The sequence below is a fragment of the Varanus komodoensis genome, unplaced genomic scaffold (genome assembly GCF_004798865.1).
Source record: "Varanus komodoensis strain SLA01 unplaced genomic scaffold, ASM479886v1 scaffold9, whole genome shotgun sequence".
Classification (NCBI taxonomy): Eukaryota; Metazoa; Chordata; class Lepidosauria; order Squamata; family Varanidae; genus Varanus; species Varanus komodoensis.
In genome coordinates this window covers 6,141,029-6,168,282 of record NW_025336598.1, presented here as the reverse complement: position 1 = coordinate 6,168,282, position 27,254 = coordinate 6,141,029, and the positions used below count along the sequence as shown (strand labels likewise).

Below are 27,254 nucleotides of genomic sequence, written 5' to 3'. Positions count from 1 at the left end.
TTTTCAATATTGGACTTACATCTTCAGCATGAACTTCCATTACTAGCTTGTCAAGTCCCTTGTGACAGAATCTTAAAATTTTGTATACATTTTCAATGTTAAAGGGTTAATATTTTTTTTCTTTGTGAGTTTTGTTCATTGTCAAATTAAAAGTCCTGCCAAACCAGGAGAAGCAGAGGAGGCAAACATGGAGGAGGTTGAACAAATGGGCAGATAAATAAGAAGACTACAGCAACCATTTTCTTTACATTATGGTACAGAAGTATCTGTAAGCTTTGCAAGAAGTAGTTTCAGGTTTTTGGAGGATCCCAGAAGAAGGAATTTAGAGCAAAGGTGAGTCCTTGTGATTGATCAGAGTTAAAAGAGCAGAGCGTAGCTTTAACATATTAACAATGGAGGATTTTCTGTTCTTATGGTTTTGTTTGAGTGCATGTATGTTATAAACTGTAGTTGTTTAAACTCTGCGTTATCTTTTCTTCTTGGGTCACCCACCACAAGACTAAATGTCAAGCCTCACACTACCTAAAGGAATTTCCAAGAGACCAAATGGTTCTAAGGATGATTGGTGAAGGCTGCCAAGAGAAATGGAGAATTCCACCTTGTGGCAGTAGAAAAGTTATTAGCAGAGAAAGGCATGAAGAGTGGAGCACTTGATTTGGCTTGGTCTTCCTTCCACATACAGTTCAGGGTGAAGCAGGTTCTGCAACATCATTCTTTGTAGGTCTAAAAGCTCTGAAGACCCCTCTGTTTTGCCTATCTCTGGGCAGCTGTTTTTTTATTTAATTTTATTGTTTTTCATTGTTTCTTGACTGGAACCTGGAGAAATAAAGAGGGCTATTTTTTCAGATATTGCTAAGTTTTTGGTCCATGGCACAAACTTGTGAGTTATATATTTTTAAAACTTACACTTAAACTTAATTTATTACAAATTTGTAAATGATTTATTAGGATAACTTCTGGCACAGAACAGTAATTTTGAAACAATTTCTGTTGCCACTGCCCATGCTCCTCTACCTATCCTTATTTGCCCTGCTGGCTGTGAGCAACCTAAAACCACTTAACATACATCAGGGATACAGAAGTCTTGAGATGGTGGGCCAATCTGACCTACCTGGCTAACCCACTTGTATCTGCTGGGCTTCAAGTGATGCCCTAGCCCATACCTTGCTCCTGGGAATCCCACTGGTAAATGGATCCAAACAGTAATCTCTGATGAGTAATTACAGTGGGGATTCCTCTTACTAAGTTGGTCACTCACCCCCTCAACTGGGAGGGCAGGTGGCATGCTTAGTGCTTTGCCCACCTCATATCTGTTGGGGATAGGCAATGACTTAAGCTATTCTTTTATGGTCAGCTCCCATTGCAAAGCACCTGGTGGCAGAACACACCTCCGTGTAGCCTGTCAGTTAAGGAAGCTTTGCTATAAAGCTGTTCAGTGTTTATAAGAGCTGGCTGAGTCCAGCTGACTCCTCCTGCTTTTCAAATGTACTTTGATTCTGCTTCTATCTCCCTGAATAAATAAAGGAAACAAAAGAGAAGACATGTTGAATTAGGCCAAAGGCTTATAGCGTAGCATTCTGTTCCCACAAAGGCTAAACAGCTGCCTGTAGAAAGCCCATAAACAGGATATGGGCACAACACGCCCACGAGGAAATGGTATACAGAACCATAATGGTGTAGTGTGGTGTAGTGGTTAAGAGCATGGGACCGGGACTCAGACGATCTGGGTTCTAGTCCCTGCTCAGTCATGGAGCCAGCTGGGTGATTTTGGGCCAGTCACAGACTCTCAGCCCAACCTACCTCACAGGGTTGTTGTTGTGAGGATAAGATGGAGGAGGAGATGTAGGCTGCCTTGAGCCCTTTGTAGGAAAAAGGCAGGATATAAATCGAAAAATAAATAAATAAAAAATAATATCTCCAACAGTGGGAGTAATATACAGCTACCATGACTAATAGCCACCAATAGCTTTATTCATTGATCAGTGGTGGCCAAACCAAGGTTTGGGAGACACATGCAGTTCTTTGAGTTTATTTTGCACCTTGCCACTTGCTGCTGTGGGCACCCACTTGCTGCTCATTCCCTACCACTGCCACAACCCACAGGTGCCTGCTTGCTGCTCGCTGTCTGCTGCCACTGACCATGGGTGCCTGCTTGCAGCTCTCAAACATCTGATATTTACCATACATGGCTCTTCTGTTGAGTAAATCTGGCCACCCCTGCATTATGTATTTGTTTAATTCCTTTTTAAAGCCATCCAAATTGGTAGCAATAACTTTATCTTGTGGCAGCAAATTCCACAGTTTAAGTATCTATTTTGTGAAGTACTTAAGTCTCCAACCTGAATCTCTCAGCATTCTGCTTCCTGGGATGGACTTAAGTTTTAGTATTATGGAGTGAAGCAGGAATAAAGCCAGTTGAGTGTGCTGGCTCACACGGTGAAGGCCAAGGGTGAGCAAAGGCAGTCTCCCAGAAAAAGCACTTACTGAATTGCTCTAGCCAGCATTTCATCCAGGGACCCACTGAAGTCAAGGGGTGGGGCTTTTTCCCTTGACATCATGCAGCCTGTGTGTATGTGTATGAGGGTGGAATTCTGATCAAATATGGTTCTATACTATTGCTTTCTATATTACAGAGAGTATGCACAGAATACAGAAATGGTCACTGCTTCAAAATAAATGAGGTAGCACCCAGCTATGCAGTGTATCATAAGGAAATATATAGTTAATTCTGGGACATGGTTATCCCCTGGGAAGGAAAACTGCATTAGGTAAGTGATGGGTCTCAGGTAGCTGGCCAGGGAACAGGACTAACAGACTCAACAATTTGTCTTTAGTACTCTGAACAGATGTCCTCCTAGGATTTTGTGCAATTTTAGATGGATTATCTGTTTCAGGGTGATATAAAGGAATTCACACTTAACTCTTGCATCTTGTCTAGAAAACTAAAAAGTTGTTTGCCAGCATAATTGGAGAAACATTTGTTTATATTTTTCAATACAAAGCAAGTGCAATCCATGGTCCTGGACAGCATTTGTGGCACCATAGGATACCATGGATAGCCTTCTCTATGCCCTTAAACAAAGTTAGGAATACAGAGAAAGTGATCTAATCATGGAGATTTCCTTCCCCATGCATCCTCAGCCACTTTGAAAGTTTCTCTTACAGGGTCAGTATTGTGACCATATAAGGGAGTCAAAGAGGCAGAAAAGCAGGGGCAGGGAGGATGACAGGGGATAGGTTGGAATATACAATATCCTGTAGCCTCCCCAATCCCCTCCCTGCTCAATAAAAGGGGTTGTTGTTGTTGCTGTTAGTCGCGAAATCCTGTCCGACCTATCACGACCCCATGAACAATATTCCTCCAGGCCTTCCTGTCCTCCACCATCCTCCAGAGTCCACTCAAGCTCACACCAATTGCTTCAGTGACTCCATCTAGCCACCTCATTCTCTGCCTCATTCTCCCCTTCTTCTTTTGCCATCTATTGTTAACAGCATTAGGCTCTTCTCCAGGGAGACCTTCCTTCTCATTAGGTGGCCAAAGTATTTGAGTTTCATCTTCAGGATCTGGCCTGTCAGGGTTGATCGCCTCTAGGACTGACCGGTTTGATCGCCTTGCTGTCGAAGGGACTCGCAGGAGTTCCTCCAGCACCACAATTCAAAGGCCTCAATCCTTTGGCGCTCAGTCTTCCTTATGGTCCAGCTTTCATAGCCATGCATTGCAAATGGGAAAACCATAGCCTTGATGACACGCACTTTTGTTGGCAGGGTGATGTCTCTGCTTTTTAGTATGCTGCCTAGATTTGCCATAGCTTTCCTCCCCAGAAGCAAGCGTCTTTTAATTTCTTGGCTGCAGTCCCCATCTGCAGTGATCTTGGAGCCCAGGAAAATAAAATCTGTCACTACCTCCGTTTCTTCCCCATCTATTTGCCAGGAAGTGAGAGTACCGGATGCCATGATCTTAGTTTTCTTAATGTTGAGTTTCAAGCCAACTTTTGTGCTCTCCTCCTTCACCCACATCAAGAGGCTCTTTAGTTTCTCTTCACTTTCTGCCATTAAGAGTGGTATCATCTCCATATCTGAGGTTGTTGATATTTCTCCCAGCAATCTTACTCCCAATTTGTGATTGATCTAGCCCTGCCTTTCTCCTGATGTGCTCTGCAAATAAGTTAAATAGGCAGGGTGACAGTATACAGCCATGCCAAACTCTTTCTCAATTTTGAACCAAGCAGTGGTTCTGCGCCCAGTTCTAACTGTTGCTTCTTGACCCACATATAGATTTCTCAAGAGACAAATAAGATGGTCAGGTACTGCCATCTCTTTAAGAACTTGCCACAATTTGTTGAGATCCACACAATCAAAGGCTTTAGCATAGTCCATGAAGCAGAAGTAGATGTTTTTCAGGAACTCCCTAGCTTTCTCCAAGATCCAGTGTATGTTGGCAATATGATCTCTAGTTCCTCTCCCTCTTCGAAATCCTGCCTGTACTTCTGGTAGTTCTCGGTCCACATACTGCTGGAGCCTAGATTGTAGGATTTTAAGCATCGCTTTGCTAGCATGTAAAATGAGTGCAATGGTGCGGTAGTTTGCACATTCTTTGGCATTGGCCTTTTTTGGGATTGGAATGTAAACTGACCTTTTCCAATCCTGCGGCCACTGTTGAGTTTTCCAAATTTGCTGGCATATTGAGTGTAGCACTTTTACTGCATCGTCTTTTAGGATTTTGAATAGCTCAGCTGGAATATGTCACCTCCACTAGCTTTGTTGTTGCTCAGGCTTCCTAAGGCCCATTTGACTTCACATTCGAGGATGTCTGGCTCGAGGTCAGTGACCACCCCATCGTGGTTATCAGGGACGTTAAGCTCTTTCTTGTATAGTTCTTCTGTGTAACCTTGACACCTCTTCTTAATCTCTTCTGTCTCTGTTAGGTCCCTGCCATTTTGGACCTTTATCATGCCCATCTTTGCATGTAATGTTCCCTTCATATCTCCAATTTTCTTGAAGAGATCTCTGGTCCTCCCTATTCTATTGTTTTCTTCTATTTCTTTGCACTGTTCATTTAAGAAGGCCTTCTTATCTCTTCTAGCTATTCTCTGGAATTCTGCATTCAATTGTTTGTATCTTTCTCTTTCTCCCTTGCCTTCGCTTCCCTTCTTTCCTCAGCTATTTGTAAAGCTTCCTCAGACAGCCATTTTGCTTTCTTGCATTTCTTTTTCTTTGGGATGGCTTTAGTTGCTACCTCTTGTACAATGTTGCGAACCTCCATCCATAGTTCTTCAGGCACTCTGTCTATCAGATCTAATTCCTTAAATCTATTTGTCACCTCTACTGTATATTCATCAGGAATATGATTTAGGTCATACCTGAGTGGCCTAGTGCTTTCCCCTACTTTCTTCAATTTAACCCTACATTTTGCAACCAGAAGCTCATGATCTGAGCCACAGTCAGCTCCTGGTCTAGTTTTTACTGACTGTATAGAGCTTCTCCATCTTTGGCTGCAGAGCACATAGTCAATCTGATTTCTGTGTTGACTGTCTGGTGATGTCCATGTGTAGAGTCGTCTCTTGGGTTGTTGGGAAAGAGTGTTTACTATGACCATCATATTCTCTTGACAAAATTCTACCAGCTTGTGCCCAGCTTCATTTTGTACTCCAAGGCCAAACTTGCCTGTTATTCCAGTTATCTTTTGACTTCCTACTTTAGCATTCCAATCCTCCATGATGATAAGGACATCATTCCTTGTAAGCCACCCCAAGGCTTTGTTGCAATGGGGGCGGCATAGAAATGTTTTAAATAAATAAATAAATAAATAAATCATTTTTTGGTGTTAATTCTAGAAGGTGTTGTAGGCCTTCATAGAACTGGTCAACTTCAGCCTCTTCAGCACCGGTGGTTAGTGCATAGACTTGGACTATTGTGATGTTGAATGGTTTTCCTTGGATTCGAACTGAGATCATTCTGTCATTTTGGAGGTTGTATCCCAGTACTGCTTTTCCTACTCTTTTATTGACTATGACGGCTACTCCATTTCTTCTGAGGGATTCTTGCCCGTAGTAGTATACCTGGTCATCTGAATTAAATTCACCCATTCCTGTCCATTTTAGTTCACTGATTCCTAAGATGTCTTGTCAACTCTTGTTTGACCACATCCAGCTTGCCTTGATTCATGGATCTTACATTCCAGGTTCCTATGCAGTATAGATCTTTGCAGCATTGGACTTTCCTTTCACTACCAGATACATCTGCAACTGAGTGTCCTTTCGGCTTTGACCCAGTCGCTTCATTCTTTCTAGCGCTACTAGTACTAGCTCTCTGCTCTTCCCCAGTAGCATATTGGACACCTTCTGACCTGAGGGGCTCATCTTCCGGCGTCATATCTTTTTGCCTTTTGGTACTGTCCATGGGGCTTTCATGGCAAGGATACTGGAGTGGGTTGCCATTTCCTTCTCCAGTGGATCACATTTTGTCAGAGCTCTCTGATTTGACCTGTCCGTCTTGGGTGGCCCTACACAGCATAGCTCATCGCTTCATTGAGCTATGCAAGCCCCTTTGCCATGACAAGGCAGTGATCCATGAAGGAGCACTGAAAGGTAGTTGAGGTCAAAGTCCTATGTAGCTACTTTAATTTAAAAAGGTGAAATTAGTTCCATATTCCTTTTGCCCTGCTTGGCTATTGCTGGCAGAGGTTCTTTCTATGTGGGAGTGTAACACATAGGATTATACTAATACATCAAAATAAGCAAAATTATTAAACTATTAAATTATATGTGTTCTGATTAGTCAAAATGCATTACAGGATTTACTAAAATCAACTGTCCACTTTATAAATGGCACAATGGTAAAAACACTACTAATACAAGCATGATATGCTTCTGAATGTTAGCAGTTTTCCTTATTCCCTTATTTTAAAAGCAGTATGTCCATTATTTATGAGATTGAAAATATTAACACTTACAGATCGAACAACTTCACTGATTAGGATAACTGGTGTCCTCTTGTTTGGGTTTGATGGCAGAAGCCACTGACTGTACAGCTCCAACAAGAACTGAGAACATGAATGTATATCTACACCAGCACGGTGTTTCCTGTAACAAAACACACACAGAATTAATATTACACTACACTGTAGATGTTCTAAAACAATAAAAAGGAGGCTACTGGGGTGAGGACAGGCAGTTGCTTACTGTTGTTCTTTGAGTGGTCATCCGTGCATTCACACCTATGGGCTTGCCATGTAGGGTGAGGCCTTGGAGTAAATTTCCAAAACTTGGTGTCATGGAGTGGGCGGAAGCCCACCCCACCCCTTGCACAGGTAGCATAAAGGAGGGGCTCCCACTCAGTCCCTCAGTTGCCTGAAGACCGTGCTGTCCCAGGCATGCGAGTGATACGAGGAACCTGCGAAGGATACAGCAGTGACCGCGTCCAGCCCATTCAAGGCGAGAGGCTGATGATAGCCAGCAAGGCGGAGGGCGGGTTGTGTGAATGCATAGATGCCCACTTGAAGAATGGCAGTTACAGGTAAGCAACTTGCCTTTTTTCTTCATGGTCTCCATGCAATCACACCTATGGGCGATTAGCAAGCTTACCATCTGTGGGGGAGGCTGTTGTCACCAGAGAATCGCAGAGAGCACTGCCCTTTCAAAAGCACAGTCCTGTCTGGTGCGGATGTCCAGCTGGTAGTGGTGGATGAAGGACAAGGGCATGGACCACCTCGCAGCCTTGCAGATCTCTTCAAATTAGACACCAGCTAGCAGCACACGCGAGCGGTCCGTTAGGGGAATCTTGGCCATCTCAAAGGCAAGGGAGATGATCCTGGAGACCCACAGAGAGTCTTTGACTGGAGACACGTTCATGAGCTCTGGGGCCCTCATAGCATAGCATAGAAGAGGCACTCAGTGGTGTAACGGCTCAGTCCGGGCCATATAAAAGGCCAGGGCCCTCCTAACATCAAGGAGATGGAGTGTGGCCTCGATGTGGGTGGAGGGGTTGAGGAAGAAAGCAGGAAGGACAATGTCCTGGTTGATGTGAAAAGGAGACGTCATCTTAGGGGTGAAATGAGGGTCAGGGTGCAGAACGACCTTGTCTCTGTGGAACATGGTGAAGGGAGCATTGATCCATAGGGCAGACAGTTCCCTGGCACGTCTAGCAGAGGTGATGGTCACTAGGAATGCAGTCTTCCAGGAGAGGAGATGGAGATCTGACGTGGCCATGGGTTCAAAGGGCCTCTTCATGAAGGCTTTTAACACCACTGAGAGGCTCCAGGAGGGGCCATGTGGTCGGACAGGATGGGCCATGTTTTGTAAGCCTCTGAGGAAGTGACATGCCAGGGGATGGGTGAACATGTATCGCGGGGTGAAAATGGGAGAGCCACCAAGTGGACCCTGATAGAGGAGGGAGAGATGCCCATGTCGGAGTGGGTCTGTAGATACTCAAGGATATATTCGAATGAGGTAGTGGTGGGGTCGAGGCCCTGAGCTGTGGCAGCAGTTGTGAAGGCTCTTTACTTTGTTAGGTAGGAGTGCCGTGTGGAAGGCTTTAGGGTGGCCTGCAGGATGGCAGCAACGAATTAGTAAGGGCATGATCCTCCAGAAAGTCAGTCAGAGGGTCCTCATGTATGGGTGCAGGACCTTGCCCTGATCCTACGACAGCAGGTTGGGGAAAGAGGGGAGGTGGGAGAACTTGTTCCTGGTGAAGGAGGAGAGGAAGCCAGGGTTGTCTCGGCCACCAGAGTATGACAAGGATGTAGCTGATCCTGTTCCTCTGAAGCTTGGCTACCACGCTGGTTATCAAGGAGAAGGGAGGGAAGGCATAGAAGAGGGTCCCCTCCCATCTGAGGAGAAAGGTGTCCCCTAGGAACCCTGTGCCACTCTGGAGCAGAACTGTTTGCATTTGGAGTTCTGGGGGGTGGCAAAGAGATCAATCTTGGGACACCCCCATTTCCTGCACAGGACATGGAAGGTGGAGGCTTCCAGTTCCCACTCACGTGGGAGGGAGGAGGAGTGGTTCAAGGAGTCCGTGAGGGTGTTGAGGTGACCCACCACGTGAACAGCTGTGATGCTGATGCCCCTCTGAATGCACCAGTGCCACATGGTGGTGGACAGGGTAGTGAGGTGGGCAGAGTGTGTTCCCCCTTGTTTGTTCATACATGACTGTGGTGTTGTGTGTGGCGCCTTGTCAGGGCGTCTTGGAAGGACATCTGGGCTTTCTGGACTGCCAGCATCTCCAGCATGTTGATGCGGAAATGGGCTCCGTCCTGGGTCCAGTGACCCTGTGTGCACATGCCTGCACAGTGGGAGCCCCAGTCTGTATTGGAGGCATCTGTGGTGAGGGTCGTGGATGGCTGGGAGGAGAGGAAGGGCACGCCTGTAGTGAGGTTGGCTACTGTGCTCCATCATCAGAGGGACTTCCTGACTGCTGTGGGTGGGGCTAGGAGGGTTCTGTGGGGGTCTTCATTCCACATGAAGGCTTCCACAAACCAGAGTTGAAGAGGCTCATGTGGAACCTTGCGAGCTGCAGCACTGAAACTCTGGCGACCATGAAGCCCAGCAGATTTTGAATGGTGTGGGCGGTGGAGAGTGGTGTGGCCCTAACAGCTGTGGCCAAAGAAGTGAGGGTTTTTGCCCTTGGCTGAGGTAAGAAGGCCTTGGCAAGGGCGGAGTCCATGCCAGCCTCTATGAAGAGGATGGACTATGTGGGGGAGAGAACAGATTTATTGTGGTTGATGAGGAGTCCTAGGTCCTGTAAAAGGCAGCGTGTAATGGATAGGCTGTGCAGCAGTTCCTCCCTGGAGGGGGCCGCAAGGAGCCAGTCATCCAGGTAAGGGAATATCTGGATGCCCTGTAGCCTAAGGTGGGCAAAGACTACTGCCACACATTTAAAGGAGAGGATTCTCTGAAGCATGACCATTCTGAATTTCTTGGGGGTGATGAATTTGTTGACCCCCCCTGAGATCCAGGATAGCCCTGACATAGTACCCGCTTAGGTACTATAGAGTACCCGCTTAGGTACTATAAAGTACCTGGAGTAGAAGCCTCTATGGGCTGACGGGGGGATGTGCTCTGTTGCCCCTTTGTCCCATAGAACCTGGACCTCTGCCTGCAGGGCGGGGGATGAAGGGGTGGTCTTGATGAGACCAAGCCCCATTGAATGATTGATAGGACCCAGGAATCGGAGGGGTGGTTTGTGAAGCAGGTGGGGGGGCAGGAGGGGGGGCTGCCTGGACAAGGCTCTCAGTGCTTGTGCCTGGCATCCTGGCACTTTGCCAGGCGCCTCTGGCGGGGCTCAGAGTTCCATCTCTTGTTGGCAGGTGGCACTCTGGGGTGCATGGGGTGGGCAGGGAAGGGGCAGCGATTGGGAGCTGATGGGATTCCCTGCCACCTTCTTTGCACCGGGTGGTGGTGTGTGCTTTATGGAGGGAGTCTATATTCCCATCTGTCTAGGCATTAAAGAGGCCTTCGGCATTGAACGGCAGGTCCTCAATGTGGGCCTGGGCTTCAGGCGGCAGGGAGGTGGCATGAAGCCAGGCGTGGCAGCGGATGGCTACCACCCCCATCGTGGCCTTGCTGGTGCAGTCAATGTGATGTTGAGCTGCCTCAAACTGGAACCTCGAAAGGCCCTCCACCTCAGTGTGAATGAGGCAAATTGTGTCCCGGAGGTGATCTACCATCCTCTCCCAAAAGAAGAAGAAGGTATCTGGCCATGGTGGCCTCATAGGTGGAGACCCTGAAGCCCAGGGAGGCGGCAGTGCAGATTTTCTTTGCCATGGCATCTAGGTGGCGCTCTTCCCTATCTACTGGTGTGGACTGATCCCTCGGCGGGGGGAGGTGCCCTGCATGGACTCCACTATGACGGAGGTGGGCTTGGGCTGCTGGAGGAGCAGAGAGAAGGCCTTGATGGTCACCCTATAAGCAGACTCAGCCCTGCGTGGGGTGTCCAGGGGCCCTGCAGGGGCATTCCAGGTTTGCTGTGCAGTGTGGAGCAGCACAGGCAGGGTGGGGATAGACATGAGGGTGCTATCCCCTGAGGCCAGGGCATCGTAGCATGGGTCAGCCTTGGGCTTGGGTGGTTGGGAGGTTTCAAAACCAAGGTCCTCAGCCATGTGGAGAACCCACCCCCCCCCCCACCACCACTTTGGCAGGAGAGAAAGAGAAGTCCTGCTCTGAAGCCTGGCCATTTAGAGAGTGGATGGAGGCCGCAGGGGAGGGGGAATGTCCTGAGCTTGGGGATCAGCTCTGACCTGAGCCCCGAGAAGGTGAACACTGGTATCTGCTGCTCCTGTTTTGATGATTCCAGCATAAGGCAGGTGAGCATTGCAGGAGCAGCAGTGCTGGCAAGCCAGCCTAGTGTAGGCCTCCTAACTTGTAGACAGGTCCTCACTGGGCTGGCAGCGTTGGTGGGAGAGGGGCTTGTCCCTGGGGGTGGTGCTGTGGCTTAGCTCCCTGTGGGAAAAGGCATGGAGGTGGCAACGTGGATCTGCATTGTGGTGGTCCCTGCCACAGACTCCTGGCTTCCGGGATGGCTCCTCCTGGCCCCACGTGGTGCCAGCGCAATTTCGCCGACTACTGCGCGCCCGTATGCCGGTGCTCTGGGCTTGGGCAGGGAGGCAGGAGAGCACTGGCAGCGCTGGCAATGCTCAAAGAGAACGGAGTTGTCATCGGAGGAGGTTGGGCTTCAGGCGTGGTGTTCATGGCATGGCCTGAGTCTCAGGGCTCCGAGTTGGGTTCAGGTGTGGGAAGCATGGTCCTCCAGAGGGCCGAGTCAAAGTCGTCCAGGCATGGTCCCCCCACATGTGGAGTTGATGGAGGCAAGCTGGAGCACAGGGAGGCTGGAAAGTGTGATGACAAAGACCCCCCCCCACAACTCCGGGGGGGGTGCGGTGTGTGGGCTGGCCTTGCAGTGAGGCAGCAGCGCCCACGGGTGCCAGCAGCAGCTGGCGATCCCCTGAGGGGGTGGAGGAGTGCATGATGGCCTCTGATGCTGATGTGGCAGCTGAGCCACAAGCTAGCGAAATGCTGTGCGCGGGCAGGCTCCTGGCTGCCATGGGGCCCGGAGAGTCCAGGACCGGAACCGTGGGGGTCTTGTTCAGTGACAACTCAGAGGCTGGGGACCTCAGCCGGTCCGCAGTGTCCTCAATTGCCAGGAGGAGGCAGGATCTTTTGCAGCCTGTCCCGTTTCCTCCTTGTGGGAGCCGCAGCACTGGAGGGGCCCTCGCCCGGGGAGGCTGCCTATTTCCTAGCCCTGCAGGGCTTGGATGTGCCCTCGGTGGAAGGGTTGTCGCCCTAAGAGGGGTTGACTGTGGTGAGGGCCCTCTGCCATTGGGTCTGCTGGAGCCTGGTGGCTCTCTGCTGGCACATTTGTTTTTTAAAGGCCTGACAGTGAGGATGGGTCTTCACGATGTGCCCCTCGCAGAGGCAGGGGAGGCATTTAGAGTGCCTGTCACTGTTGGCCATTCGGGCTGCACAGGAGGTGCAGCAGTGAGAGGAAGAGTAGGCTATGTGGCACAAATGGGAGTGCATGTATCAGAGGGAAGAGGAGACTGGAGAGGTTTGTTAAGGAGGGAGAGAGAGAGCGGGCGAAAAGAGATGAGCGAAGAAAAATGCTTTTTTTTTTTTTTAATAGTGAAGAGAGAGAAAGACAAAATGGCGAACCGTGTGAGCTTTATGAGTGGGGATCAAATCTGAAGCGAGTTGAAGCGCAGCTGAAAAGGAACTGAGAGACTGACCGAGAGCACCCCCCACCGCAATGCTACCTGTGCAAGGGGTGGGCCAGGCTCCCGCTCACTCCATGATGCCGAACTTTGGAAATTTAATTCGATCGAGACCTCATGCTATGCGGCAAGCCCATAGGTGTGATTGCATGGAGACCACAAAGAAGAACTGGACCCACCTCCGGTGCTGGCAGTGCTTTGATATTTCTGAGAAATGTGTTTGTTGAGTACATTATTAAAGATTGTACTTGCAAATAAATATAAAGGTTCTAGGAAGTATAACATGGCTGTGGAGTCCAAGTTATAGATTAAGGCTGTTGTTAAACGGGCAATCAATGTTTCTGTCATAAATAAGAAAACAACAGTATAAACCAGGATTCTGCAATTCAATACTGAATCATGCGTATTAGGAACTGTGCAATAAACCTATTGTGATGAGCAAGGGCAGTACAAAATTCTTCTTTGGATTGTGGGCACTGGGAATTATAAAATCAAGCTTGCTACAACTATGACATAGTTATTTCAGTTATGCCCACTGGGAAACACTCTGGGTACTCTGTTATTTAGTAATTTTATTTTATTTATACACTATTTTTCAGGTATGTAACATTGCACAGTAGTCTAAAACTGATTAATCAAAGTAGCAATAAAAATGTATTCAACATGGTACTAAAGATGAACTACAGAAACATCTTTCAAAAGACAGATGAAAGCATCAGTCAGCAGACAAAAAAACCCTGGACAAATAAAATGGTTTTACCCAGTGTACATATAGTAACAGTCAACACCAGCCTCCATGGAAAGAGCATTTCAAAGATAGGGCGCCACAACATAAAAGTTACAATTTTTTTTAAAAAAATAGTGAAATACAGAGAAGGGTCTCAAAGGAAGGTAATCTTTGATACAGGACTTTAAAAGTGAATTGAGCCTGAAAATATAGAAGAAGCTATTTCAAGATAGAGGATATTTATTTCATGTACTCAGTTCCAGTTAATAGCCTAACAAGGGCAACTTATGCAGAAGTTATTTCAAAGTCAAAATGCTGACAAATTTTGGCAGATAGTGCTGTTGGAATTTAAAATGATAGCTGCCTGAGCTTCAGGCCATCAAGAATACACGAAATAGGAAATTTCTAGGGATTGATGGCTTTCCTACAGAACGGTGCAGAGCTCCTACTTTTTTATCTTTGTAAGACTTTGAATCAAGAACCGTACCTGTTTCTTTACATCATGCTTACATACTGGTTTTCCTTAAACCTAACAAAGCCCATGCCAACCGTGCAAATTATAGGCCAATTTCATAGATTAATATGGATGCTAAAATATCAGTAGCAATTTTAGCTAATAGATTTTAGTGTGTGATACATATATTACTCCAACCTGAATAAGCCTGAGATCTGGCTGCTATTATTTCATCTGATGCTGGGAATACATTTGACAAATGACATTGGGAATTTATGTGTGGGACCTTGGGGGGAAAATGAATGCCAAGATTACACAGAGGAACTATACAAGAAAGAAAAAAAAATACCAGGTTATCCCTCTTAACCACAATGGGGTGGTCACTGACCTCAAGCCAGACATCCTGGAATGTGAAGTCTAATGGGCCTTAGGAAGCCTGAGCAACAACAAAGCTAGTGGAAGTGACAGTATTACAGCTGAGCTATTCAAAATCCTAAAAGACGATGCAGTAAAAGTGCTACACTCAATATGCCAGCAAATTTGGAAAACTCAACACTGGCCACAGGATTGGAAAAGGTCAGTTTGCATTCCCATCCCAAAGAAGGGCAATGCCAAAGAATGTTTGAATTACCACACCATTGCACTCATTTCACATGCTAGCAAAGCGATGCTCAAAACCCTACAAGCTAGGCTCCAGCAGTATGTGGACCGAGAACTACCAGAAGTACAGGCAGGATTTCGAAGAGGGAGAGGAACTAGAGATTAAATTGCCAACATACTCTGGATCATGGAGAAAGCTAGGGAGTTCCTGAAAAACATCTACTTCTGCTTCATTGACTATGCTAAAGCCTTTGATTGTGTGGATCACAACAAATTGTGGCAAGTTCTTAAAGAGATGGGAGTACCAGACCATCTTATTTGTCTCTTGAGGAACCTATATGCGGGTCAAGAAGCAACAGTGAGAACTGGACATAGAACCACTGATTGGTTCAAAATTGAGAAAGGAGTTTGGCAAGGCTGTATACTGTCACCCTGCCTATTTAACTTATATGAAGAGCACATCATGAGAAAGGCGGGACTAGATGAATCACCAGTTGGAATTGAGATTGCTGGGAGAAATATCAACAACCTCAGATATGCAGATGATACCCCTCTCATGGCAGAAAGTGAAGAGGAACTAAAGAGCCTCTTGATGCGGGTGAAGGAGGAGAGTGCAAAAGCTGGCTTGAAACTCAGCATTAAGGAAACTAAGATCATGGCATCCGGTACTCTCACTTCCTGGCAAATAGATGGGGAAGAAATGGAGGTAGTGACAGATTTTATTTTCCTGGGCTCCAAGATCACCGCAGATGGGGACTGCAGCCAAGAAATTAAAAGACGCTTGCTCCTGGGGAGGAAAGCTATGGCAAATCTAGACAGCATACTAAAAAGCAGAGACATCACCCTGCCCAAGAAAGTGCGTATAGTCAAGGCTATGGTTTTCCCAGTTGCAATGTATGGCTGTGAAAGCTGGACCATAAGGAAGACTGAGCGCTGAAGAATTGAGGCCTTTGAATTGTGGTGCTGGTGGAGACTCCTGCGAGTCCCTTCGACAGCAAGGCGATCAAACCGGTTAGAGGAGGTCCTAGAGGAGATCAACCCTGACTGCTCTTTAGAAGGCCAGATACTAAAGATGAAACTCAAATACTTTGGCCACCTAATGAGAAGGAAGGACTCCCTGGAGAAGAGCCTAATGCTGGGAACAATAGATGGCAAACGAAGAAGGGGACAGCAGAGAATGAGGTGGCTAGATGGAGTCACTGAAGCAGTTGGTGTGAGCTTGAGTGGACTCTGGAGGATGGTGGAGGACAGGAAGGCCTGGAGGAATGTTGTCCATGGGGTCGCGATGGGTCAGACACGACTTCGCAACTAACAACAACAACAAACAGCCCGCCCCAACCTGCCCCCCCCAAAAAACAAACCCCAAACAAATCAGATCTAAACCTCCATAGGAAATAATCTGACCATGACAATGGGATAGATGCTAACTCAGCGTCTTTCTACCCTGCTGAGAAAACCAAATCAAGTGTGTGTCCTTTTATATATGTTGAGTCAGTGTGATGCTGAGACAGTCCCATGGTTGCCATGGCAGGCATGAAGTCCTGAGCAGTCCTAGTTCCTGCAGCTTTGGTTTAGAATTTGAAATTTCCCAAGACCATTATTCTAAGAGTCTTCAACACCAAATCTGAAACCACCTCTTCAGCAAAGGCAGTGTGACTGAAGAGTAGCAGGGTGCATGGTATATCAGAAAGGCAGCAGGGGTGGGTGGTACACCAGCAGAATTCCAAATGTGTCCCAGATACCCAACATAACGTAAAAATTACTTAATATCAGCACTGAATTGGACAGGAAGCACAGAAAGTAAGATAGCATTCTTAAAGACCACACTAACCACCTCTTTGACCCCCAAGTCAATGTTCTTGCTGTATCAAGTACACAAGAGGGCACAGCTGGGAGAATATAACTCCTCCCATTTCCCCAACCTAAGTCTCAGTAATGCACAGAAGAATAGCCCTTTCATCCAATGTTAAATTGTGGATGAAGGAAATTTTGTTTAGGACAGATCTCACATTCAACCACAGCCCCAAGGGCATGCCGGTAAGGTAGCCAAGATTTGATTGAAGAAACCCGTCTTCTCCACAACTGGCTTGTTAATCTTCCAGCACCACACCTCCTACTACCCATGAACATGTCTCATCCCTCCCAGTTTAAATGTCCATAGAATAGTAACAGTGCCCATAGGGATACTTTCTATAATATGGTTAAAAATAATAAATCATTTAAAAATAAAACAAACATTTTCAATCAATTAAAATGATCAATCAGCATGTGGCTGATTAACTCAGAAGAAGATTCCATTTTAAATGTAAAATCTAAAAACTTGTATTAACTGAACATTATTCTGATTAAAAAAACTATTAAAAACCTGGAATTGATTGGAGAAGGTGGTGGTGAGGAAGTTGCAGGGATATCACTCTCATCATCTTCATCTTCATCCCATTCTTCTTCCCGCAGTGGAGTGATATTATTTCCTAGCCACACAGAATGGATGGAGACCTTAAATAATAGAAAAAAGGATTGTAGAAAGTAATCAACATTTTTATTTCCCCAAGTTCTCATATTGGTTAACATAACAATACTCCAACTTTAAGAAACAGCATACATTCTTAGTATATACAAACAACAGCATCTTTATACTATTAGTTTTCTTTCATCACTGTAGGCACTGCCTTGATAGGTGCATGTTTATTGCTATTTTTATTTTTGTTCTTGTAATGTTTCACTTGCCAGTCAGCATATAATATCATTGTACAGTATGTGCTTCTTATGATAACCAAGCTGCTCTTTATGTTGGAAGAAAGGTTAGATTTGTTGATTTTATGTGCCACATTGTAATTACCTTAAACAAATGTTGCTAGGGTGTCCTCAAAAAAAAGAAAGGGGTGGCACGTTGTATAAACATACAGAAAATGCAGCCATTTTCAAGGCAAGAAAGAAAAGTAGCTTGCATTTTTTTAAAAATTGCATACCAACTTCCTGTCATAAGTGGCATTTAACATAACAATACAAGAAAAAGAAGAAGTTCAGAGTTGCAATGTGCCCCTGTTCAAGGAAGTGAAACTATATGGACATGAATATACCAACTCTTGCTACTTGGCAGTTTTCTTAGGGAAAACAAAAGAAATGTCTGGGCTTATTTTTGAGTATCTCTTACGGCTAGGTTAACATCTTCTTATCTTTGGATTCAGCAAGGATTGCTACAATCATTTCCCAAGTATTTACATTTAAAAATGCATGCCTATTAGGATAGCATTATAACCTGGAACCACATACCAGTTCCATAGCCAACAGATTCCACTGGACAGTGCAAGTGGCTCTAGATTTGAACTGTACTGTGTGTGGTAAAGAATCTACCACAAAGGAACTTAAAGGCAAGAATTTACACAACCTATTGTTTCTCTTTGCCACCAATTCAGTGCCACCAGTTTTTTGCCCATAGATGGGCTGCCCTGATGAAAACTGAGTTGGTGACAAAGGCTGTCACATAAATCTCAATGTCCTTCTGCACTGCTGGCAGAAATAAACAGCACTGTAATTAAGCAAAGCAAGTAGAACACTGACTACTAGAACTGAGCTTTTCTTTTATGTTGTTTGAAAGGTTAAAAGTAAAACATTGTGCTGACATCCATGGAAGCGCTGTCCCATTCTACTATTTACACCCTCTCAAAAAATCACAGGAAACAGTAAGAGAAGGCCTTAGAGAGACTTTGAAGCATAAACCATTACATTCTCTTTGGGACACTACATGGTTTTCTCCTTCATCTGTAGGACTTGGCATGCCTTGTTCAACAGAGAATAACTTGGGTCTTGCTTGATCATTTTTTTCTTTGGACAACTTGCCCTTCTTGCCCAACAGGCAAAGGAATAGAGATCTTTGACCAGGCTGAGAAATATGGCATCAAATGAATATGTTTTCTACTGATTGAACTAGTCTATCCCAAAATTAAACCTATTTCTATAAGATATCCTTGCAGTTTTGCTCAGGATCAAAGACTGTCCATTCTTCTTGTATAATGTATTTTGGTTCACAAGGTTTTTCCTGACTCCAAGCAGAGCAGAGCACATCAGAGCAAGTTGCTCCAGCTGGTCTAGGACCTCTGGGATACAAGCAGTCAAGCTCCCAGGGAGCGAGCAAACAGGAGTTTGGCAGAGGAGTTGTAGTGGAAGAGGAGACAGAGGCAAAGCAGAGACAGGCAGAAGCAACGCAAAGCAGAGACCAGCCTGGACTAGCCCAGCTTAAAGTCTCTTGTTAGTTGAAGGGAATTTCTGCATCAGCTTTGCTGATTAACTGAAGGGGAGTGGCCTGATCAGCTAACTGCAGTTGAGTGGGTGGGGTGATTCATTCTGGTTCCTCCAAGCAAAGTAGAGTACATCAGACTCCAAGCAAAGTAGAGTACATCAGAGTAAACTGCCCCAGCTGGTCTAGCGCCTCTGCGAAACAAGCAGCCAAGCTCCCAGGGAGCGAGCAAACAGGGAGAGCCAATAGGAGTTCGGCAGGGGAGGTCCCTAACATTTTTTTCCCTCTGTTTTCTTTCTCTTCCTTATTTTCACCTTAACTCCCCTGCTGCACACGGTGGCATGAGCAATGCACCAACAAGACTCCACAGTGGTGCCCTGCAACAACTCCAACTGCTGCACATTAATACCCCCTATTACAGGAAAAAGTGAGAGCACTGGAGCAGTGAGTGTCCACCCTCTGAACAATAAAAGAACATGACGAATTTCTAGACAGAGTGGAGGAGCTGCAACATGTAAGTGTCGTCCAGAAGGAAGAAGAGCAACAGCAAATGGAGGCGGCAGAAGAGAACCCTGAGAGAAGGGAAAATGAGAAAGCTCATTGGAACAGGGCGACAGTTCAATGCAGATGACCTAGAAAAAACTCTGGACCTGTGGAAGCAGTGCAACTCTCGAACAGCTTCGAATTGCTTTTGAGAAACTGTGTGTGACTGTGAAAGAAATACACATCACACTGAATAACTCTTTTTCAGAGACAAAAGGCCAATCAAACAGGGAAAAGGATAGCAAAATTTGCAACAAAAGGAGAAGAGTGCTAGTCGTGGGAGATTCCCTCTTGCGTGGAATGGAAAGATATGTATGTCGTGATGACCCGGGGAATTGCCAAGTATGCTGTCTCCCTGGCACCAAGGTTAAAGATATAACCAGCAAGTTCACACAACTCATATGACCCACTGACAAACACCCCTTCCTTCTCTTCCACGTGGGAACTAATGACACTGTCATGAGAAGATTTGTTGAAATAACATCAAACTTTGAAGCTCTACGGAGGAAAATAAAAAACACTGGGGCCCAGATAGTCTTCTCCTCAGTCCTACCAGTACATGGAAGAGGAACTGTTAGAGAAAGAAGAATCCTGCAAGTGAATGACTGGCTTTGATGGTGGTGCTGTAAAGAAAGATTTGGATTCTGGGACCACAAGTTAAGCTTCCTGGAAGATGGACTACTGGCAAATGATGGGCTGCACCTCTCAAAGAATGGGAAGCAGCTGTTTGGCCACCACATGAAAAACTTCATCAGAAGAGCTTTAAACTAAAACCTACAGGGGAGGGAGATGTGCAGCATGACATACTATCACCTGGCAAAGACATATATTTCAGCAGAGAAAAAACTTCCCAAAAAACGTAGGAAGAAAATGAAGGCACAGCAAGAGTAAACTTCGATGTCTCTACACCAATGCCCAGAGTATGGGAAACAAGCAACAAAACTTGAGCTCCTAGTACACGAAGCCAATTATGATCTTGATGGGATGACTCACATGACTAGAACTCTACAATTGATGAATACAACCTGTTCAAGAAAAATAGAAATGACAGAAAGGCAGCTGGAGTTGCACTACATGTGAGAAGCACATATATCTGCACAGAAATCCAAGAACTTAGCAGCCCCATTGAAAGCATCTGGCTAAATTTAAAGGGAGCAAAAAATAAGAAAGACATACTTGTTGGTATATATTACCATCCACCCAGTCAAAAAGAGGACAAGGATGCAACCTTCGAAAAGCAACTTTCCAGCATTTCCAAGAAGAATGACGTAGTCATTATGGGGACTTCAATTTCCCTGATATATGCTGGGAGACAAATGCTGCCAAGCATGGCCCCTCCAAGAGATTCCTGACGTGTTGCTGACAACTTTCTCCAGCAGAAAGTAGAGGAAAGTACGAGAGGATCAGCTAGACTCAATTTAATACTAACAGGGATGGCCTGGTGGTGTCGTGCATGAAGCTCCGACAGAAACAGTGACTCACGAGGAGACCTTGCACTTGGAACCCTGTGCCCAAGAATCGCCCCCACAACCCAATGCAGGGATGGCTGAACCAACTATTGCGTCTTCCCCTGAGCCCCAGCTCGTTGAGCAAACGCCTGGACCTTTATCAGAGACAGAGAGACATGAGAAAGAGGCAGAGCAAACTGCCTCCTCCCCTCCTGACGCTGATCTCCCTGAGCCAGAAACAGAAGACACTCTAGGTGTCATAGATTTCTCAAAAGCCGAGAACAGACGTCTTTTACGTAGATTTGAACAATTACAAAGTAGGCAGCGTAAGAGAGAAGAAAGGCGCGACTTGGGAGAATGATCCCATGTGGGCTCAGAAAGAGAGACCATTATAGGGCTGACATTTGCTTAGCTGGGACCACTATTAGGGAACTTATCTATAGAATCGTAAATCTTGTAGACAATTAACATTAAAGGACTTTAGTTTTATTGCTCTGTGGAGAGTTGAATGTTTATACAATCGGCATCACGACAGTATGTCAGCCCTACAATTGTAAATCCTCTCTCACAGCAGAGCAAAGATTTTTTTTTCTATTCAACACTACTCTACCATCCAGAATAAATTTCGTTCTAACTTTCTACCTTTCATAAACAACTACAATGCAGTCGCCTGCCCCCACCATTCAAGACCTTCAAGCTTTATGAGAAGAAAATTCCCTTTTGAGAACAAGATACAATGAAGCAACAAAGCAGATCAATTTGATGCAAATTGACTTAGATAACCTCCAAGCAAAACTGCAAACAGCTACTACTTCAAAGCAAAATCAAGAATTAACGCTATGCAGATACCCCCTTGAAGCCCCCTGAAATATGACGGCAAGAAAGAAGGATTTACAACTTTCAAAGCACAATGTGAACTCTACATCAATCTACGCCTTCCTGACTTCCCCAACGAAAAGACGAAGGTAGGCTTTCTAATAAATCAACTTACGGGGGCCCCTGCCCGCTGGGCAACTGTGAGGCTTATCGCTCAAGACCCTATACTAAATGACGCTAATCTATTTCTTAATGCCCTGGGGGAATTCCTTGGTGTTGAAGCTTGCAAGGAAATAGCCATACGGGAGATTAAGCGTCTGAAACAGGGGCATGCCTCAGTCACCAACTACACCACCAAGTTCCAGCTCCTCATGAATGATTTAGGGTGGAATGAAGAAGACTTGATGGTTCAATACCACGAGGGCTTGAGAGAGGAGGTTTTGGATGATTTGTAACGTATTTCAATGCCAAAAAACTTGCAGGAGTTAATGACTTTAACGATCCAGATAGATGCACGGCTCAGTGAAAGGGCTTGCGCTAAGCAAGAACGCCATGCTGGCTCGCAGCCAACTAAAACAAGATGGTTCCCGCGCGCGGAAGCCGGCCCCCAGCAATTCCTGCCCGGGAGCTACATTGCCATGGCAGCATCCCAGCCAGAGCAGGAACCGGAGCCTATGCAGCTGGGAGCAGCCGGGCCTCACATTCCAAGGGGAGATAGGGCCTACTGCTGCACTGCCGGACAATGCTTTATCTGTGGACATAACGGCCATATGGCACGGTCCTGCCCGTTGACAATGCAGGCGGGAAACTACCAGTCCCAGCGTCGTTAAGCACCGCGACACTGGGACCCTCCCACACATCACAAGGGTGCCAAGCCCTGGGAAAGGCTTCCACAGCTCGACACCTCCTGCTGGATATCTCATTGCAAGCACACCCACAGCCTGCAATTTGAGCCACAGCTCTAATTGATAGTGGCGCCACTGCTTCCTTCATGGATGAGGAATTTGCTCAAAAGCACTCTTTCCCTACTTCAACACTAGCAACCCCACTCCAGGTGGACTCCATCCAAAAACATCCCCTGCAGGGAGGCCCCTCCTCTCTCCAATCGTCTCCACTCACACTGCAAATTGGGAAACACTGCGAACAAACAGCTTTCCTACTAGTGAAGGACCTACAATACCCTGTAGTACTGGGCATGGACTGGCTAATCAAACACAGACCTCAAATATCTTGGAACTCAGGGCAAATACACTTCAACTCTAACTTTTGCTCACAGTACTGTAATAGCCCTACATCCCAAATACTACCCACCTCCTCCCCTCCCTCTACCACTGCACTTCCCCCACAATATCAAGACTTTTGGGATGTTTTTGACCCGCAAGAGGCTGACAAATTACTGCCGTATCGCTCATGTGACATGGAGATTCACATACAACCAGGAGCAACCCTCCCAATCGGTGACCCATGTCACCTAAGGAACTCCAAGTCATCAAAGACTTCATATCCACCAATTTAAAAAAAGGCTTCATACGCCCTTCCTCGTCGCCCACTTCAGCAACGCCTATCATCATACCTTGGAAGAATTCTGAAGAACCAAGGGTCTGCATCGACTACTGCCGCCTGAATGCAATTACCATTCCAAATAGGCACACCATGCCACTCATCTCAGAGATTTTGGAACGTCTAGGCCAAGCACGCATTTTTACCAAGTTGGACCTTCACAATGCCTACAATTTACTGCACATATGCCCTGGCTATGAACATGTAACGGCATTCTCAACGAGATTTGGCACCTTCGAGTTTCGTGTAACGCCGTTTGGTCTTTTAAATTCGGGACAATTGTTTTGCAGACTGATAAATGCAATCTTTCATGATTTCCTTGATGATTTCCTCATTGCCTACTTGGATGATTTACTGATCTTCTCCAACGACCCTGAATCTCACGTTCACCACGTACAAGCTGTCCTTCAGCGCATGCGAGAACACCACCTCTCAGCCAAGCTAGAGAAATGTGAATTCCACACGACTTCTCTCGTATACCTTGGCTACCGCATTTCCCTAGACGGGCTACAGATGGATCCAGAGAAAATATGAGCAGTACTATCCTGGCAACCCCCTCGAACGAAGAAAGAACTTCAAAAGTTCTTGGGTTTCGCGAACTTCTATTGCCGATTCATACTACATTTCTCTCGTCTAACTGCACCTTTGACTGACCTCTTGAGGGACAAAGGACGCCGCCTCCATTGGCCACCCAACGCTGTAGCCGCCTTTATCTCCTTGAAACGCCAATTTACTTCAGAATACCAACTGATCCACCCAGATACTTCTGCACCTTTCATGCTACAGACTGACGCCTCTGACAAAGCCATAGGAGCTGTTCTCTTACAATCGATAAATACATCCACCGATAACCTCAGACTGGTGGCTTTCTATTCCCACAAGCTGTCCAACTCAGAACACAACTACACAATCTGGGAAAAAGAACTGCTAGTGATCAAAGCTGCTCTTGAAGAATGGCGACATTTACTTGAAGGCTCTCCTCACAGGATCCTCATCCAAACAGATCACAAGAACCTTGTTCACTTCACTTCTGCCAAAATCCTTAACCAAAGACAAGCACGATGGGCTCTGTTCTCTCGTTTTCACTTTCAGATCGAGTATATACCCCCTTCGAAAAACCTTCTGGCTGACGCGCTATCCAGAAAACCTGAGTACTTCCCTGATAATGAAGAACAACCCAAACCTACCCCTATCTTACAACCGGAAACCGTGGCAGCAACCTTCATCTCTTCTTCATACAGCGATGACACCCGACATGCACAACGAACCAACCCCTTCGTATGCATGAAGAAAGACCAAAGAAGGAACAACTCTCTCCCTAACCCTTTTTCGTTCGAGGATGACATCCTACTTTACAATTGTGTCCCTTATGTTCCAGTTTCACTTCGTGAATGAATACTGCAACAATGCCATGACTCTCCATCCGCAGGCCATTTCGGGGTCTACAAAACACTGCACACCCTCTCTAGAGACTATTGGTGGCCTCGCATGTACCATGATGTCAAAACGTATGTACTCTTTTGCCCCACGTGCCACCGATCCAAACGACAACAGGGAAAGCCACCGGGACTACTCCAGCCAATAGAAACACCTCCCAGACCCTGGCATACCGTCTCGATGGACTTCATAACTAATTTACCCAAATCTAGTGGCTTCAACACCATACTAGTAGTTACGGACCTTTTTACCAAGATGGCCCACTTCATTCCCTGCACAGGACTACCCTTCGCCAAGACCATCACCTCCCTCTTCATCCACCATATTTATAAAGCACATGGGTGGCCCCTAGCTTTAATTTCAGACAGAGGCAGTCAATTCACGTCCCAATTTTGGTGGGAACTCTTGACCCTACTCAAAATCGACCTCCGCCTTTCCTCGGCCCATCACCCACAGACCGATGGTCAAACAGAACGCCTCAACGCCACTCTTGAACAATACCTCTGCTGTTACGTCAACTACCAGCAGGATGACTGGCTCTCCTTTCTCCCACTAGCAGAATTTGCATACAACAATTCTGTCCATATCTTCACCCATCAAACTCCTTTCTTTGCCAACCTTGGTTACCACCCTCGAGCATTTCCCTCATCACTCCCCTCGTCGCCCGTCCCCGCCGCTGGGAATTTCCTCAATGATTTAGCCTTGGTGCAGTCCATCCTTAAACAGCAATTAGACAAAGCTAAGTTGATCTACAAGGAAATCGCTGATCAATGAAGACAACCCGGATCTGTCCTACATGTTGGTGCCTGGGTCTGGTTGTCCACCAATTACCTCCCCCTCTCCATACCCTCCCGCAAATTAGCCCACAAACGGGTCAGACCATTCTGCATTGTCGCTCAAATCAATCCCGTCACCTTTTGCTTGAACCTGCTCTCCTCCATGAAAATTCATCCAGTCTTTCACCGATCGTTGCTCTCTCCAGCTCCGCAACAACACCCCCTCCGCACCCAACTCCCTCCTCCTCCACCTGTCATAGTAGACGGAGAAGAAGAATTTGAAATCGAACAGATTCTTGACTCTAGATTCCAAAGAGGACACCTACAGTATCTTATACAATGGAAAGGCTACCCTCCCGAAGAAAGAAGTTGGGAACCCGCCTCCAACATTCATGCACCTATCCTACTACGACGATTTCATGCTCGTTTCCCACATAAACCAGGGGGATCTCTGCCACGTACTCATCGAGAAGGAGGAGGTCCTGGAGGGGGGGTAGTGTCATGCATGAAGCTCCGACAGAAACAGTGACTCATGAGGAGACCTTGCACTTGGAACCCTGTGCCCAAGAATCGCCCCCACAACCCAATGCAGGGATGGCTGAACCAACTACTGCGTCTTCCCCTGAGCCCCAGCTCGTTGAGCAAACGCCTGGACCTTTATCAGAGACAGAGAGACATGAGAAAGAGGCAGAGCAAACTGCCTCTTCCCCTCCTGGCGCTGATCTCCCTGAGCCAGAAACAGAAGACACTATAGGTGTCACAGATTTCTCAAAAGCCGAGAACAGATGTCTTTTACGTAGATTTGAACAATTACAAAGTAGGCAGCGTAAGAGAGAAGAAAGGCGTGACTTGGGAGAATGATCCCATGTGGGCTCAGAAAGAGAGGCCATTATAGGGCTGACATCTGCTTAGCTGGGACCGCTATTAGGGAACTTATCTATAGAATCATAACTTTAAAGGATTTAGTTTTATTGCTCTGTGGAGAGTTGAATGTTTATACAGTCGGCATCATGACAAGTGGACAAAATAACAACCAGGAGAACTCTGGGGGAAAGTGACCATGTGATACTTGAATTCTTGATTATGAAGGAGATAAAGGGTAACTGGAGCCAAACAAGAATCCTGGACTTCAAGAAAGCCAACTTGAATGAACTCAGAAAAATGATAAATGAAGTGCCATGGCAACACACCCTTAAGGGAAAAGGAGTCCAAGATAGGTGGGAAATCTTAAAAAAGAAGATTCTCTAAGCACAACTATGAACAATTCTATCAAGAAAAAAGTGTAGAAGACAGTAGAGGAAGCCCACATGGCATCACAAAAAGTTAAGTGACAGCCTGAATGGAAAAAAGAACATGTACAGGAAGTAGAAACAGGGCCAGGTCACAAAAGAAGAATATAAATAAATAACAAGGACTTGCAGGAATAGCATCAGGATGGCTAAAGCAGAAAATGAACTAAAAATAGCAAGGGATGCTAAGCACAACAAGAAAGCCTTCTTCAGATACATCTAGAACAAAAGACATGGGAAAGAGAAAGATGTCCAGCTACTTAAAGTGGATGGCAGAGTGATAACAGATGACAAAGAAGACAGAGGTGCTCAATTCCTACTTTGCTTCAGTCTTCTCCCATAAGGAAATCTGCTATCAAGAGGAAGTTGAACTCCATCCCAGAGTCATAATAGAACTAGCGGAGGAACTCTCAGAACCACTGGCTATTATCTTCGATAAATCTTGGAAAACATAAGAAGTGGCAGATGACTGGAGAAGGGCTAATGTTGTCCCCATCTTCAAAAAGGGGAAAAAAAGATGAACCTGGGAACTATAGACCAGTTCGTAGTCTAACATCAATCCCTGGAAAAATTCTGGAGCAAATTATTAAAAAATCCACCAGCAAGCATCTTGAAGAAAATGCAGTGATTAATAGAAGCCAGCATGGATTTATCAAAAAATAAA

The 27,254-nt window shown here is 46.0% G+C and overlaps 1 protein-coding gene across 8 annotated transcripts in view; it reads right to left on the bottom strand.

Moving 5' to 3' along the window:
• HTT (huntingtin) overlaps positions 1-27,254 on the bottom strand; it is a 454,323-nt gene that overhangs the window by 59,864 nt on the left and 367,205 nt on the right. For all 8 annotated transcript variants that reach the window (XM_044417924.1, XM_044417925.1, XM_044417929.1 and 5 more), the window contains 2 exons: positions 16,850-16,980; positions 6,953-7,082 (listed from right to left, as the gene is read on the bottom strand). In XM_044417924.1, coding sequence (XP_044273859.1) covers positions 6,953-7,082; positions 16,850-16,980 — 261 coding nt within the window. Of the gene's footprint in view, positions 1-6,952; positions 7,083-16,849; positions 16,981-27,254 lie in introns of those variants that run through there.